We start from the raw sequence: 14,810 nt of genomic DNA, 5'->3' as shown, positions 1-14,810 counted from the left end.
CAAAGGCGGATAGAAGATGAGTTCTGGCAAGAACTCATATTATTTGGCTAGCCAAAAGTACCAGCGGGTTATAATATGGGGATAACAGACTATTATAAAAACAAGCGGCTCCCTGGATAGCACTGCTCCATCTGCGGCTTGATCATTTCACCCTTGGTTTGGCAGTTTGGTTGTTATGAATATGGCTGCGTTGCTTCAAAGGGGGCAAAGAATAGTGATGGGCAGCGTGTAAAACAGCAATGTCAGAGTAGATTGTAGAGAGCAGTCTCAGCGACTGTGCGGTATGACTTGGGAATGTTTATAGCGTGGCTTGAAATGATAATTATGGAAATTTCAATGATTTGAAACAAGATTTTTCTTGCATGTCTTTGGTGAGGTTGTGATATGCCTTTCTCTCTTTTCCATTCATCACGAACGATATTAGTGGCAGTTATATCAACTTATATGCCTGGTTCCTATGTACCTACGACTATCACTGGCTTTTTATTGCACTTACTCCTGTTTGTACCTCTTCAAATCTCCCATTATCGCTCATTATATGAAATGAGATTTGTCTTGTTCATCTCTGGTGAAGTTGTGTTGGGCTTTGTTGCCTTGTTCTCCTTTCATTCATTACGGACGATGTTAGTGGCAGTTATGCCTGGTATTTTATCCATATACCTGCTACTGTCACTGGCTTTTCAGGTAGTACTTGCTATTACTTCCGACATACCCTAATATATCGCTACATTTTCTCTAATAGTTACCGCCATTGCTACGTTTTCTGTTCTTTTATCTGCTCTTATTAATGTGAGATCGGAACAAAGGTGATGCTGCATATCCAGCTTGTAAGTCCACGCTAATAGCAAAGCTACAGTGATGTTAGGCTGTTGTTTGGAGGCGGAATCCGGCAGTCGCCAAAACTGATTCTCCGGCTGGGTGCTAAAGTGTACAAGGTACATGCCATATTAGCGGCTCCAGGTACGTACCGCTTTCCACTTCTTGTTTTTTTCGGCTCCCAGAGAGGCACCCACTTCGTCCCGGTTAGGGCTCAACCCACACAAAAGTGCGAAAATTGCCCTGCGGGCCAAAGCCAGCCAGCAATTTTGCGAGTGTATGTGTGTGTGAAGCAAGCCCAGCCCCAGCCCGCCAAACCCTCCTCCCAAGAGATCGCGAACTTTGTTCCCTTTTTTGCACGGCCAGACGAAATCACCAGTTTCAAAGTCAACACACAACAGACTTTCGAATCCCTACCAGTCAAAATGTCCCACCCTGGTGCTCAGATGTGAGTGCAATGATTGCCCCTCCATGTCGTTCGTTCCTATATCGATATACACAAGCAAGCATACGTCGTTTTTTTTCTTGGTGGTTGTTGGTGGTTTGGTGGTGGTGATGGTATCGTCAGAGGACAGTTGAAGAGATGGGAGAAGAATATGGGACAAGAGAAGGGAATGGGAAAGGGACAATGCATTGATCCATTGAGGGGATCAATCAACATCGAAGAAGCCAAAGAGTCGTTGCGATACTGGGGAGGATTGTCACCACCATCACCACTACAACCACCACAACCAGCATCACAAACCCTTGCTGCTACCACCATTTGCATATAATACCAGACCACATCCACTAACATTTCTCTCTTCCTACAGCTCCAAGCGGAGAAAGTTCGTCGCCGACGGTGTCTTCTACGCCGAGCTGAACGAGTTCTTCCAGCGCGAGCTCGCTGAGGAGGGCTACTCCGGCGTCGAGGTCCGCGTCACTCCCACCGTCACCGACATCATCGTCCGCGCCACCCACACCCAGGAGGTCCTCGGCGAGCAGGGCCGCCGCATCCGCGAGCTCACCTCCCTGATCCAGAAGCGCTTCAAGTTCCCCGAGAACTCCGTCTCCCTCTACGCCGCCAAGGTCCAGAACCGCGGTCTCTCCGCCGTCGCCCAGTGCGAGTCTCTCCGCTACAAGCTGCTCAACGGTCTTGCCGTCCGTCGTGCCTGCTATGGTGTCCTGCGCTTCATCATGGAGTCCGGCGCCAAGGGTTGCGAGGTCGTCGTCTCCGGAAAGCTCCGTGCTGCCCGTGCCAAGTCCATGAAGTTCACCGACGGCTTCATGATCCACTCTGGCCAGCCCGCAAAGGACTTCATCGACAGCGCCACCCGCCACGTCCTGCTCCGACAGGGTGTCCTGGGTATCAAGGTCAAGATCATGCGCGGCTCCGACCCCGAGGGCAAGGCCGGCCCCCAGAAGTCTCTCCCTGACGCCGTCACCATCATCGAGCCCAAGGAGGAGCAGGCTGTTCTCCAGCCCGTCAGCCAGGACTACGGCGCCAAGGCCGCCCAGGCCGCCCAGGGCAGCCAGGACGTGCGAGTCGCCGAGCAGGAGGGTGCTGTTGAGGAGGCCCAGCCCGCCGCTGAGGAGCAGTAGGATGCTTCCGGTGGTGGTGAATGGTGAGGGAAAAGGGTCTTTGTGTGTGTGTTATTTGCAAATGGGAGGAAAAGAACCAAAGCAAAGGAACAAACGTTTTGTGGTTGCGAGGATGATATATCAAGCCACAGGGCAAAGGGATGGCGGTCAAACTTAAGGCGTCAATTGATCATTTGCATCTGCTAAAGGGCATGGAAAAAGGTTTCGTCTTGTTTTTCCCTTTTTTTTCAAAAAACATGGCACTGGTAGAACATCATTAAGCCGTGAAGAACAAAAAAAGTGAGACTTACGAGAATCTTATGATACAAAAATAACTTCATGGCCAAACTCTCCCCATTCGTTGCCCACAAGAGTGCTGCTGCTGCCTGCTGTGCTGCATAGTATGGTATATATTCATGTGTAATATCCAGCTGTGAACCAGACAAGTGTAATAGTGTAATACAAAGTGAGTACTGAATTTACATTCAACAAGATAAGAAAAGGGGATATAAGAATGATAAAGGAAAATGGCCGTTCGTTGTTATAGGCCATTCAACAGCCTGTGGTATATATAACACATCGTGTCAAGACAAAGGAAACGAAACTCGCTTCCATCCCCCCGTCAACCTCACACACTCTCTTTTTCATTTCCAAAGACCACATATAACCGGCCCATTTCTTGATTCTTCTCTTCGCTTTCTTTCTTCCTACCTTTGCCACCAGAAATGCAAACCAACCCAAGAAAAAATATATATATATCGTACAACAGGAGCATGCTTTCAAATCCAGTTTCCTTTCCGATCAGTCATGTTTACCGTAAAAATAAAAGCAAGTTATCCCACAGACACACGTAGACACACACAAACGCCTCTCCACCCACCAAGAAAAGGAAAAGAAAAGAAAAGCAAATGGTTAAAAAAAAGACAGTAGATTCCGGAACCCCACCTCCTTTCATGTAGAGCCGCAGCCGCGGCCAATTTGCTCCCATTGTAAACGATGACTGGAAACTTGGACAGCTAGGAGGGTAAGATAGGAAAAGAAGCGAAGAAGAGACAGAGGAGCAGGATCTTCGAAGAACAAGACCTCCGAGGCCACCTGGGCCTAGGCTCTCCATCTCTTTCTGCTGGACATTGATAGCGGCTTGCAGTAACTGAGACCTGCATACGCGGCTGGAAATCTCCCCCCTTGCGCTTTGGAAATATAGCCCCTTCTCCTTTTTTTCAGAAATGGCATTGCATGGCAAATATACAGATTTGGTTGACCACTTCTGGCCGACTGGTTTGGTTTATCTCACAAGAGATGTATGGCAATGGTTTGCGGGTATATCCATCATACTTTGACTTCTCTCATGTAATTCGATAATTGTAAAAAGAAAGAAAAGAAAACTGGTCGAGCGAGTTTCCTACTACCTGTCCGAGTGCTTTCGGGACTCGAGCTCAATGTCGTTGCTGGTATACTGCTTCTTGCCGTTCGCCGAGCCGTTGGCCGAGCCATTGGAGCCGTTTGCACCGTTAGGGCGACGGCCCTCGTCATCGCTATCGGCGAGGTCGGTGAGGCCGAATCCCGCAGCCTCTTCCTCGTCATAGGCCCGGATCAGGCCCTGCCTGTCGCCGTGAAAGCTGCTGAGACTGTGCCTCGAGGTGTTTTCGCTCCTTCGGGACTGCATGCTGCGGCGAGTCTGGAAGCCAGAGATCATATCGGTTCCAGCAGCGTCAAAGTCACCGCGTGACGCAACCAGCCTCTGGCCGTGAGGGTCTCCTCGAGAAAGGTTCAACAGGTATACGCCGGTAAAGGTAATGAGGAAGCCGCAGAGCAACGAGAGCGTGTTGACGGGATCGGTGGTGTTGAAGCCGCTGAAGAGGATGAAGGAAGCGCAGAGAGTCGCGGTGGTGAATGTGACGTAGTAGAGCGGGTTCACACTGGGAAATCGTCAATCAGTATTGGTGACTAACAAAGTAGAAGAATTCAGACGAGGCTGGTGTCCACCAAGCTAAAACTCACATGTTGGTCGGGAATGATGCCAATGCCTTGTTGAAGTAGTTCATCTGGGTCAGAATGCAAACTGCCGTGAGGATCATGAAGACGTAGGTCGAAGGATGCGTGAATTGGTTGTGGCCGGCAAAAGTGAGCTTGAGAGCGATTCCAAAGGCCTTGACGGACATGACGGAAATGGAGCCAACGGTAGAGCAAATGGAAAGGTAGATGAGGGCGTTGCGTTTGCCGTAGACGGGTGCGATTCGGTAAATCATAAAGACTGCAAAAGCCACGACGGCAAAGGCGTACAAGAGGAAGCCTGGCTGGATGGCATAGTGCAGAATCTGATCGATCGTCTGAATGTCCTCGTCCGGGGGGGCGTGCAGAACAATGACGACGGCACCGATGAGGCAAATGGCACTGCCCAGCTTGCCCAACGTGCCGAGCTCTTCATCCAAAAAGTATGATCCCAAGACGGCGCCAATCAGGACACTGAGAGCACCGAGAGGAGTGACGAGGATGGCCGGGGCGAATGCGTAGGCGGCAAAGTTGCAGATTTCTCCGACACCAACTAGAAAGAGGAGGAAGAGGTTAACACGCGTGCGTGAATAGGGCCGGGGATGGGAGTCAAATGCTCACGGGTTGCGATACCAGCCCACCACAAGGGGCTTCTCAGATATACAAATCCGTCGCCTTCGAATCCGTGTCGTTCTTCGGCTTGTAATAATCCCTGTGCAAAGCGTCAGCAGAGCAGGTTTCAGTCTTCGGTTGAGCCGGCTGAGCATCGCATGCTGCCGGGAACCACCGTGGCCGCCGCAGAAGGAATCTGACCTTTTTGGTGATGACGAAACTGGTGCCTGAAGAGATCCGAGTCAGTATGAACACGCTGCAAAAGTGAAGCAGTCAGAGAGAGATGGTGGGCAAGGGTTGGACATACCAATGGCCAAGGCTGATGACATGGCCAACGCCAGGCCGATATATCTAGAGCAAGGGCAAAAAAGTCAGCGGGACGACGTCCTGTTGGTCCAAAAAGAGGCCTCTTCTAGATGCAAACGCACTTGTCTTCAATCATGCTGAGCGAGTGGTTTCTGGCGCGCGCAAACCGGCGACAGAGGCAGAGCAAATGCAAATGCAAAGGTGTGTTGTGTCGATCGAGTCTTTCTCAGCGCTCCCTGGAAAAGGGAAGAGTCGCGAATGGGACAAAATGAGCGTGCGGTGCGCAAGGGCGGGATCGTAGCGAATGCGTGGTGCCGACAGAAACGAAGACGAAGGGAAAAAAAAAAAGAAGACGCTGCAGTTGGGGATTCGCGGCGACTCGAAGGCGGGGGAGGGAGCCGAAAGGTCGAAATGCTGAGCGTAAGAAGTAAGAGAAGCGTCGTCAGATCAGATCAGATCAGATCAGGCCCATCAAAGAAATAAAGAGAGCGAGGCTCCTGTCGTCGTTTGGATCGTCGTGATATTTTTTTCGTTCCTTTTTTGTCTGCAAGGGAGAGAAAGGGAGAGGCGACAAAAGGTGCTAGCAGTCGTGCCGTGGCCTGTTTCCCCAAGTCACACCAGATGCTGTTGCTCGTCGTCCAATTCGTTACAAGGCAAAGAAAAATGCAAGATGCAAACGCAGCACAAGATGCAACGCCGAGCCGTGAAAGGAGAGGGAAGAGGAAGAGGAAGAGAGAGGGCAGGAAAAAGGCCTGGCGATGGGGATTTTGCACAGTGAAGGAGAGAAGAAGGAAAAAAAGGAACGATCGCGGATGTATTTTGTGGTGGCTTGTGGCTGGATGGGATCGAATGGATTGGATTGAAAGTTGGGACTCGGTTTAGGCGTGGTCTGGTAATAGTGGGTGGCGCTTTTGGGGGAGTGGATGGACATGGAGGGGGGGAGGCGAACCTCTGGGAATGAGATCAGTGACCTCAATGGATCAATCAGTTGCGTGTCTCACCAGCGTCTTTCTGGGTCTCTGGCAAGTCTGGCAGTGCGTGTACAGGGCGCGGGCATCGGTATCAGCGGGCCACGACAGAGGCGCAAGGCCCTGGAAGCACAGCACAGCGCTAAGCTGGAGGGAATGAGGGACCAGACGGGTACCTGAGGGGCTAGCGGCCATTTGTGACTGCACTGATTTCTTACAGCACCTAAACCAAGGGCCCTATAAAAAGAACATTGGAACCCTTGCACTTTATGAGTAGATGATACTTGATAATTAGTACAATATCGCGTACATTAGCAAGTATAATGTACACAGAAAGCAGCCAATTTACCAAAGCACATTGACTGCATGCAATCAAGGGAGATGGAGGGAAGCCCTTTTGCCCAACCCCCAGTCTAGCTGCAATCCCAATTCCCGGCCCCATGCAAAGCACAGCAGAGCAAGACGTAGCTTCAGCCTTTATCGTGTTTGGTTTGTTTCATCTGGGCATCAGCTGCTGTTCATCTCGGCAAGGCTGGAGATCTTGACATTGGTGTCCTCCGCGTCATCTATAGTATTGATAGTTCAATATAACTGCAAATTGCCTAGCTGATGTGATGGAGAAGATGATGCCGGGTCTCCTCGTGTTTTCCTTAGGTTCTCAATAGATATAGTGCTAACGTAATATTACTGCTGGTATTACTCGCATATCTACCTATTACTCACCGGTAAATGCAAGTAAGCATCAAGGACAAACAAAACACGAACGAGCTCCCCATACACTTCGTGTAGCATATTGTCAATGCCAACTGATGTGTGGTTCGAGACAAAGGCGGCGCGAAAAACAAAACCAGAAAAAATTCCGATGGGCGGAGCCACCCCAAAATCACTTAAAACAGCGCAGTTCGTTCAATCTCATCACGCATTTCTGCCGGGATGGACGCGATCAATAGCATTCATTACAAGTCGATTCCCCAAGACGTCATTGGTCGGCTCGTCACAGGGTAGCATTAGCCTGTAGATGGAACTATGTCATCAATTAATACAGAGCAAGCAACAGACAGCAATCCCTCGAAATACTAGTTGCGGCCCTCTTTTCTTCTTCTCTGTCTCTTTAATCTTCTCTTATCTTTGAGTATACTAGCAGCACTAGGTACTCCGTATTCAAGCGCATCATCCGCCGTGTGATTCGGACTCGAACCTCCATCCATCACGAGACCGGTAGACGGCCGTCTTAGACACGAACATGCTGCGCCTCAATGCAATCCCCCCCCCCAACAAATCTACCATTCATTCCCACGGGGACACTTGGCTACTGTACTCGTACTTTGTGATATGATATTCTAGGATCACGAAATTGACGGACCATCTGAGCCATCTGGGGGGTCGTCACCAGCTTTATATTGTATTTTCCTTCATTACAATCTGTCGTGGAGATCCAATATCGTCATGCCTGTCATTGACTATTTCTCTCTGCCTCTCCACACCAAAACGGCTGCCTCCCTCATCTCATCCCTGAATCGTAACTTGGTGGGACCCTCTCGACCCAGCCCGCCAACTTCCAAGCTTTTTTTGCACAGTGCCGACAAAGTGATCGACCTGCGCTCTGCTTCACATTTAGGGCCGCCCCCCTGGTCAAACCGGGTTCAAGGGGTCAAACTGTGTGCAAAACAGAGGAAACAAAATCAAGAGCCCCTGGATAAGTGGACCTGGGACGCGCAAACATTGAAACCCCCTGGTCCCCGTCTCCCCGAGTATGTGGTGCATCCAAGCAAAGCAAAACACGTCAAGGCCGGGCGTTAGTAAAGCTCCGTCCGATCTTGGGACACAAAGGAAAAAGGAATTTGGGGTTTGTCGCGATCGGGGGTTTAGCTGTCCGAGATCCTGTCACGATGTTTCTGCATGGTCATAATACTGTTAGTAAAAAATCTAAAGGACAACCGTGCAAACGTAAAACATAGAGAGGTGAAACGGCTGATTAGAAGCAAAATAAGCAAAAAAATATTCCGGCGCCGGGAGTCGAACCCGGATCGCCGCGGTACTCTCAATATGAAAGCGCGGTATGCTAGCCACTACACCACGTCGGATTTGTTGGTCTGGGAATCCCGTGACCATTTGATGGAAGCTGGGTTTGATATTGGCCCTCATAAAGCCTGTGTCAAAGAGGAAAGACACCAAACGAGAACATCCCCATCCACCCACTCACCCATTGCACAAGCCATATATGTCACGCCCCTCACTCAAGTTCAGGTCCAGCTTTCATTCAATCGATACGTTCATTGAAGACATGTGCAACAGACCTCTGTCCGTAGAGCTAGCGAAATCTATGTGCAGACATACTTCACCTTAAACATCGGGGCTGGGCCATCTTGTCCAAAAACGCCATGTTGCCTTCGCCTGGCATACCTTTTCTTCCAGTGTTACTTCTCAAGAGCCATCCCGTAGAATATCTATCCTTTCTCCAGTGATCCAAGTCGAGCACAGCGGCTCGTGCCAAATACTAATCTGGCTCTTGAATCTAGAGAATGTGGTATCAGAGCCCCCAACTCCAGGTTGGAAAACAAGGAGACTGGGGATTAAAAAAAGGAGAGGAAAAAGGGAAAAAGAAAAAAAGAAAAAAAGAAAAAGCAAAGAGGCAAAAGAAGAATAGCCGAGAAAAAATCGGCTGCCAAAAAGAATTGGCCATTGAGCCACCCAAAAGCGAAGTCGTCTGCAGCTATATAGTCGCAATGTCTTGATTGTTAGTAAACCCGCTGGATTCCTACCTGGAATTCGCCTCCGTCCAAGAGCGTTGAAATGTATGACAGTTTATCCGACGGCACGTAGATGAGTATCGGAGATATATCGTTAGACGTCACGCTGTTGACTGCGGTTAGTATTCCGTTATATTAATTGGGCCATCTCGCCCGTTTGGGTATCATCCAGATGTAGCTGCGTGACAAGATATGTTGGGGAGGATTGGGTGTTGAATCATCGTCGTTAGTCTTGGTGTAATGTGATCAATCATGGTCGGCGGCGCTTGACGTCTACAAAACAATTAGCTTCCGTCTGTCGCAGTCAGGGGCATCGAGTGAGCTTACCTTGTTCGTCTTCTGCGCCTTGCTCGTCCTCGGTTCGACGCCGTTTTGGTAGGCCGGAGGGTGTAGGCACGTCGTTGTCGTTTTTGGCATCATCGGCAGCGTCTGGACCATCTCTCCAGTCGATCTCGGGCATATCATCATCAAAGGCGAGATCCTCGTTGGTAATCTCCTCGTCTTGCACCGCACCAATGTCTAGCAGGGTAGAGATAGCTTCGGCATTATCGGCCAATGTGTTGGTCGTGCCAGTGTCGGGCTCATTGGACTCAATATATTCGTCCATCGGATGCATGGGAACCTGGCGAGATGTTCCATCGCCTCCTTCCACATGTACAATTTCTTCGTACTGAATCTCGCCCCCATCGGTTGCCATGGTCTCTTGAAGTTCCAAGTGAATGAATGGGTTGGCGTCGGCATCGTCATCTTCATCATCTGGGCGTGTTTTGTTAGTGAATGAGGAAACAAACGTCGTCTTCATTTTGGTGGCCTTACCATATGAGTATGTTGCATCTGGCGCATCTTCTGCATCCGCATTCGCATGCGCGTTGTCGGAATGGTTCACTGGCTCTACAACCACTGCCTGAAGCTGTTCATCTTTATACTCCTCATCCCCGCCATCACTGTAGTCGCCCTCCTGGTTCGCAATCTCTTCAACCTCTGCGATAAAGTCTTCAGTGTCTCTCATGAAATCTTCGTCGTCATCGTCATCTTCTTCCTCTTCTTCCTCTTCCTCTTCTTCTTCCTCTTCTTCTTCCTCTTCTTCTTCCTCTTCATCCTGATCCGCAGTGTCGACAGGCTGTTCTTCGATGGCTGAGGTTTCTTCCTCTTCCTCTTCCTCTTCCTCATCTTCTTCTGACGGCTCAGATTCTTCACTGCCGCCGTTGGCATCATTTTCATCATTCTCATCATCGTCTTCAACACTCTCGTGAGTTTCTGTGGCATCATTGGTTTCGCTGGCCTCATCATGGTCATCATCATGCTCATGTCCGTGATGGGCATCAACGGCGGCATGATGATGTCCGAAAGGAGACTCAAACAAATGAATCACTTCAACGAGCCCCCTACCAGCCGCCGCACTTTCAGCCAGGAACTCAAATCGTTTGCTAGCGTTCGACCTTGTGAAGAGGTACGTGTATAGAACTCGCGAACTATCGGGATCTTGGTTCTTCATCAACAAGTCAAACACCTCCAACACTTGTCGTAGTGTGATGGCTGCGAGTGACTTTTGTTCTGTGGTCTGCAGAGCAGTTAGTTTAGTTCTGTTGAAAAATACCCATATATGGAAACGTACCTCTGTGAATTCAAGCCCGAGTTCGTCGACTTGAAAGACAAGTTCATCTTGTGCTGCGATTTCATTTTCTAGCTCTGCTCGAAAGCCGGCAAGCACCGAATCCATTGAGTGATCCAGGACGGATACGTCAGAAAAGAAACCTTGCGTTTTATCTTGTGAAAAGAATGGGAATTCGTCCCCTTTATATTGTACAGTGATGGCTGGGAAATCGTGCTCATCAGAGGTTGGCTCCTCAGGCTGTGACAGCGATTCGTCTTGCTGATATTCCACAGAATCTTGTTCTCCCGGGCCATCCACCATTGTCTCCTCGTTATCAGAGCCCGTTGCATTAGTGTGCTGTTCGTACGCCTGATCGTGTGAATCACTATTCTGAGTTTCAGGGTGCTCGTATGAGCCTTCATTCGTGGATGGAATGACTGTCTCGGAAACAATGGTCTCTGCAGCACCGCTGGCAGCCTCTGGTTCATCCTCATGCTCCCACGTTATTTCATCTTCATCATCTTTAGCTGCTGACTCTGGCACGTCAGCATTACCAGCAGGCTCTGTTGGTGGCTGAGGTACGGCGGGCTCTGCCACAACGGCATCGGCGACGTCTTCCACAGTGATCTTGTCGTACACAGGATTCTCTTCCTCATCTAGATGATGGATTGGTTCATTTGTCGCCGTTTCATCGCCATCCTCGTAATCAATCTCGTCTACTACCTGTTCGGACTCAACAACGACAACATCTTTGGATTGTTCCGTTTCCAAAGCAACATTTTCATCATGTAGTTCGGCGGCTACTTCTGCCGGCTGGTGGGATTCTTCGGCAATGTCGTCATGATTGTACACCGCATCGTCCTGAGGGCGGTCTGCTCCCGTATCCTGGAAGCGTTCTTCGTCGTGTTCGAGTTCGGTATTTTTCGATTCGGTACCTACATAATCTTCGACTGGGTGCACATGCTCTGGCGCACTTGAGTTTTGCTCATCCTGGTGAGACGGCCATTGTTCGTGAGTCTGATCTTCGGTCGTATCGATGTCGTAGTCGATGAGGTCATCGTCAGCCTGCTCGTCAAACTTGATTGACGGGGCCAAATCAACATCCATCTCAATCTCAGCCATGGCGTGTGACGGCCTGAGTGTTGGATTGCTGTATCGTTAATGCAAGGGTGTGAATTTCGGACAGGTATTGCAAATGCTCCGATGGTCGTAAGTCGGTGGTTGATGGATTTACAGGTAGGCGTGAGCTTCTAAAGCTACACGGCAATGCGAAAGAAGCGCTTTCCGGAGATCAAGGTTGGAGATGCCCAGGGCAATCCTTTGTTGAGTCGAGAGCTAGATGATGTAGTGTTGCGCCACTCACGATATCGTGTCTTTAGGTTGGTGGCTGGCGATAGGAGAGCGACACATTGATATCGAGAGAAGAGAAGAGAAAAGAAGAAACAGGGTCGGGCGACACGGAAAACGCGTCGTATAAGAGGAAGTTCAAGACAAAGGGATCGTAGTCGAGGTTGATGCTGACAGATGGAGTGCAGCCTGATGAAAGTTGCGGCTGAAGCTAATGAAATGCGACAAACAAACTTTCCAAAGGCAGCTTTGCTGGATCTGGAGAAAGCTGGCCCACACGTGAGAGAGCTGACTAAAAGAGGCATAGCGGGTGTAGAAGTCCGCTAAGTGCCTGATACCTGATGTCTGCCAGGCTTGGCTATGGCAACGAGGGGTACTGGAAACTTGTGGTAAATGAAAGACAGGGGTAATTGATGGCTCTTTGTACTCTATACTTCTGTTGCTTGTGCTTTGAGAGGTGCTCAATGAACCAGCAAACAACACATCAAAGAAGTTTTAGAACGGATAATGAATTAATAATTGAATTAGCAGACATGTATTATATGAAATCTTGTTCTTGAAATAATTATTCTAACTTTTATGGAGTGAATGGAGAGTAATCACGGAGCTCATCACAATTAATATGCAACATCAATGGCCCTCCTCTTCTTCATCCAGCTTCAGGTACCTGTTACCTTGTCTCTCAAAGCCCCTCCACAGGCGTAACACGTGACGTCGCTTTTGGCAGTGAGCAGTAGCCTTGTCACTGAGTTAGCAACTAAACTCCAGCTCCTGAGTTAGACGTGGCTCAATTGAACCATCTGGACATCCCACCAAAGCCTCCCCCAGATTGCTCTTCAGTGCACGACACGACATTGCCAAAATGGTGCGCGCACAGCTCCAAAATGCCCCGAGAATCGAATTAATGTCTTTGACAACTAACGGCTGGCCAGGTTGTTCTCGCGGCCTCCATCTGCACCCGAGGCGGGAAAGCTGTCCTCTCCAGACAGTTTCGAGAGATGCCCAGATCCCGCATCGAGGCTCTCCTTGCGTCGTTCCCCAAGCTGGCAGACAGCGGCACTCAGCACACAATCGTCGAGCAGGACAATGTTCGATTCGTCTACCAGCCTCTCGACGAGCTCTACATGGTGCTCATCACCAACCGACAGTCCAACATTCTGCAAGACATCGACTCCCTGCACCTGTTCGCCCAGGTCGTCTCCAGCACCTGCAAGACGCTAGACGAGAGAGAAATTGTCCGAAATGCCTACGAGCTTCTCAGCGCATTCGACGAACTGGTCACACTGGGCTACCGAGAGAACCTGACCATCAGCCAGATCAGGACCTTTTTGGAAATGGAGAGTCATGAGGAGCGCATCCAGGAAATCATTGCACGGGTATGGACCCAATTGCTGAATCACCGTGGCGAGCCGAATTGCTTACACCTAGACAGAACAAAGAGCTTGAGGCTACCGAGGAGCGGAAACGCAAGGCGAAGCAGCTGGAGATGCAGCGCAAGGAGTCCGCCAGAAGTGGCCGCCCTGCCGCCCCGCGAACACCCGTCTATCCTACCTATACCCCTCCCTCCCAGCCAGCTGCCAGCGCATACGACTCATACGAAGCTGAGAAGAACAAGACATTCAACAAGTGGGCGATATTGAACCCTATTGCCTGCTCTCCATAGTGCTAACCAGTTCGCTAGGCCATCTACCCTCAAAGCGAAGGGAATGCAGCTGGGCAAGAAGTCAAAGACGACCGACATTTTCGAAAAGGTTCGAGGAGACCTTGGCGCTGGAGCCGACGATGCCCCTCTTATCACGCCAACGCCTGCTGCCGCCGCTGAGCCCGAATCGCGAGTGTCAACTACGCTGGATCGTGATGCCATCCATGTCACAGTTGCCGAGACGATAAGCGCCAAGCTCTCAAGAGAAGGCGCAGTCAACTCCATCTCAATCAACGGAGATCTGACATTGCGAGTTTCAGATCCCAGCCTAACAAAGATTAAGCTCGGCCTGCATGCTATTCCTTCCCATGGTGCCCAGTTCCGCCCTCATCCCAACGTGGACCGCAACCTCTTCAACAGCTCCAAGGTTCTGCAAATGAGCAATGCGGCTCGAGGATTCCCAGTCAACCAAGGCGTAGGACTCCTACGATGGAGAGCCTCGCCAAAGGCTGACGACGCGAGCGCTTGTCCTATTACGTTCACTGTCTGGATTAACAAGGACTCCGACAAGTACAACATCACGGTCGAATACGAGCTGACAGGCGGCGATGCCCTGCGAGATGTCGGCGTCATCATTCCTTACCAAGGAAGCGAGCCTGTTGTCTCTAGCTTCGACGCCTCTTATGAGGTATCGGGAGATACATTGGAGTGGAACATTGGCTCGGTCGATGATGAGAACCCCAGTGGATCATTTGAGTTTGAGGCGGAATCCAATGATGAAAACGACTTCTTCCCCATGACTATCCGTTTCAACAAGACAACACCATTTGTGGACGTTGATGTAAGTTTGCTGCCGATTTTGAGGCCCCAGTGAAAGTCTTTGTCGCTAACGTTCGCTCTTAGGTCACTTCTGTTTCGCTGATTGAAGAAAACGAGGAGGTTACTTTCTCAAAGGATGTCAAGTCCACAGCAGACAACTATTTGGTCGAGTAGATGACTAGAGTTAATACTAGAAGCGTGGATTGCCTTTTCTTGTCATTTCTTTTTTTCAATATGGGGTTTATAAAATGGGAGGCTTGGGCGCTTGGTGACCCTGCTCCGGGAACGTGTAGAAAGATAATGCTTCAAATGATGACGTGATGCGAAGATCTTCTTAAGTGACACAAGGTGCGTATCGTTGCGTCGTGCTAAATAGAATTGTGATATGACTATGGGAGTCGCCG

The 14,810-nt window shown here is 49.9% G+C and overlaps 4 protein-coding genes and 1 non-coding gene across 5 annotated transcripts; 2 read left to right on the top strand and 3 right to left on the bottom strand.

The window, feature by feature from the left end:
• The first annotated feature begins 1,007 nt into the window (after positions 1 to 1,007).
• V8C40DRAFT_237919 (40S ribosomal protein uS3) lies at positions 1,008 to 2,835 on the top strand. Its single transcript, XM_083214339.1, has 2 exons — positions 1,008 to 1,264; positions 1,629 to 2,835. The coding sequence occupies exons 1-2, from the start codon at positions 1,242 to 1,244 to the stop codon at positions 2,395 to 2,397; spliced, it is 792 nt and encodes a 263-aa protein (XP_083076486.1). The 5' UTR covers positions 1,008 to 1,241; the 3' UTR covers positions 2,398 to 2,835.
• Positions 2,836 to 3,635: 800 nt separating this feature from the next.
• Positions 3,636 to 5,677, bottom strand: V8C40DRAFT_163809 (magnesium transporter NIPA-domain-containing protein). The gene is made up of 6 exons (XM_083211508.1): positions 5,409 to 5,677; positions 5,288 to 5,331; positions 5,182 to 5,207; positions 4,990 to 5,080; positions 4,378 to 4,921; positions 3,636 to 4,295 (listed from the first exon to the last, which is right to left on the bottom strand). Exons 1-6 carry the CDS (start codon positions 5,420 to 5,422, stop codon positions 3,782 to 3,784), a joined length of 1,233 nt encoding a protein of 410 aa, XP_083076485.1. The 5' UTR covers positions 5,423 to 5,677; the 3' UTR covers positions 3,636 to 3,781.
• A 2,578-nt stretch (positions 5,678 to 8,255) lies between these two features.
• Positions 8,256 to 8,338, bottom strand: V8C40DRAFT_t60. Its single transcript has one exon. It is a non-coding gene; the product is annotated as a tRNA-Glu (tRNA).
• A 170-nt stretch (positions 8,339 to 8,508) lies between these two features.
• Positions 8,509 to 12,160, bottom strand: V8C40DRAFT_237911 (uncharacterized protein). Its single transcript, XM_083214338.1, is given in 5 exon segments — positions 8,509 to 9,277; positions 9,332 to 9,760; positions 9,821 to 10,028; positions 10,041 to 10,565; positions 10,620 to 12,160. The coding sequence occupies 5 exon segments, from the start codon at positions 11,718 to 11,720 to the stop codon at positions 9,255 to 9,257; spliced, it is 2,286 nt and encodes a 761-aa protein (XP_083076484.1). The 5' UTR covers positions 11,721 to 12,160; the 3' UTR covers positions 8,509 to 9,254.
• A 570-nt stretch (positions 12,161 to 12,730) lies between these two features.
• On the top strand, positions 12,731 to 14,797 carry V8C40DRAFT_237909 (coatomer subunit delta). Its single transcript, XM_083214337.1, has 5 exons — positions 12,731 to 12,810; positions 12,878 to 13,321; positions 13,378 to 13,571; positions 13,627 to 14,428; positions 14,491 to 14,797. The coding sequence occupies exons 1-5, from the start codon at positions 12,808 to 12,810 to the stop codon at positions 14,578 to 14,580; spliced, it is 1,533 nt and encodes a 510-aa protein (XP_083076483.1). The 5' UTR covers positions 12,731 to 12,807; the 3' UTR covers positions 14,581 to 14,797.
• The last annotated feature ends 13 nt before the right edge of the window (positions 14,798 to 14,810 follow it).

This window comes from Trichoderma camerunense (genome assembly GCF_050948025.1).
Source record: "Trichoderma camerunense strain CBS 138272 chromosome Unknown V8C40scaffold_4, whole genome shotgun sequence".
Classification (NCBI taxonomy): Eukaryota; Fungi; Ascomycota; class Sordariomycetes; order Hypocreales; family Hypocreaceae; genus Trichoderma; species Trichoderma camerunense.
The sequence above is the reverse complement of the archived record's forward strand: the minus strand, read 5'-3'. Positions and strand labels throughout refer to the sequence as shown.

Excerpts from the sequence above, each read along its gene's own strand:
- V8C40DRAFT_237919 (XM_083214339.1), top strand. The coding sequence starts at position 1,242 with ATGTCCCACCCTGGTGCTCAGAT. Across the intron at positions 1,265-1,628 it reads TCCCACCCTGGTGCTCAGAT|CTCCAAGCGGAGAAAGTTCG; the intron begins GTGAGTGCAATG and ends CTCTTCCTACAG.
- V8C40DRAFT_163809 (XM_083211508.1), bottom strand. Across the intron at positions 5,208-5,287 it reads GTCATCAGCCTTGGCCATTG|GCACCAGTTTCGTCATCACC; the intron begins GTATGTCCAACC and ends GGATCTCTTCAG. Across the intron at positions 5,081-5,181 it reads GTTTCGTCATCACCAAAAAG|GGATTATTACAAGCCGAAGA; the intron begins GTCAGATTCCTT and ends CGCTTTGCACAG.
- V8C40DRAFT_237911 (XM_083214338.1), bottom strand. The coding sequence starts at position 11,720 with ATGGCTGAGATTGAGATGGATGTTGATTTGGCCCCGTCAATCAAGTTT. Across the intron at positions 10,566-10,619 it reads TCGGGCTTGAATTCACAGAG|ACCACAGAACAAAAGTCACT; the intron begins GTACGTTTCCAT and ends ACTGCTCTGCAG. Across the intron at positions 9,761-9,820 it reads AGATGCAACATACTCATATG|ATGATGAAGATGACGATGCC; the intron begins GTAAGGCCACCA and ends AAACACGCCCAG.
- V8C40DRAFT_237909 (XM_083214337.1), top strand. Across the intron at positions 13,322-13,377 it reads TCCAGGAAATCATTGCACGG|AACAAAGAGCTTGAGGCTAC; the intron begins GTATGGACCCAA and ends ACACCTAGACAG. Across the intron at positions 14,429-14,490 it reads CACCATTTGTGGACGTTGAT|GTCACTTCTGTTTCGCTGAT; the intron begins GTAAGTTTGCTG and ends GTTCGCTCTTAG.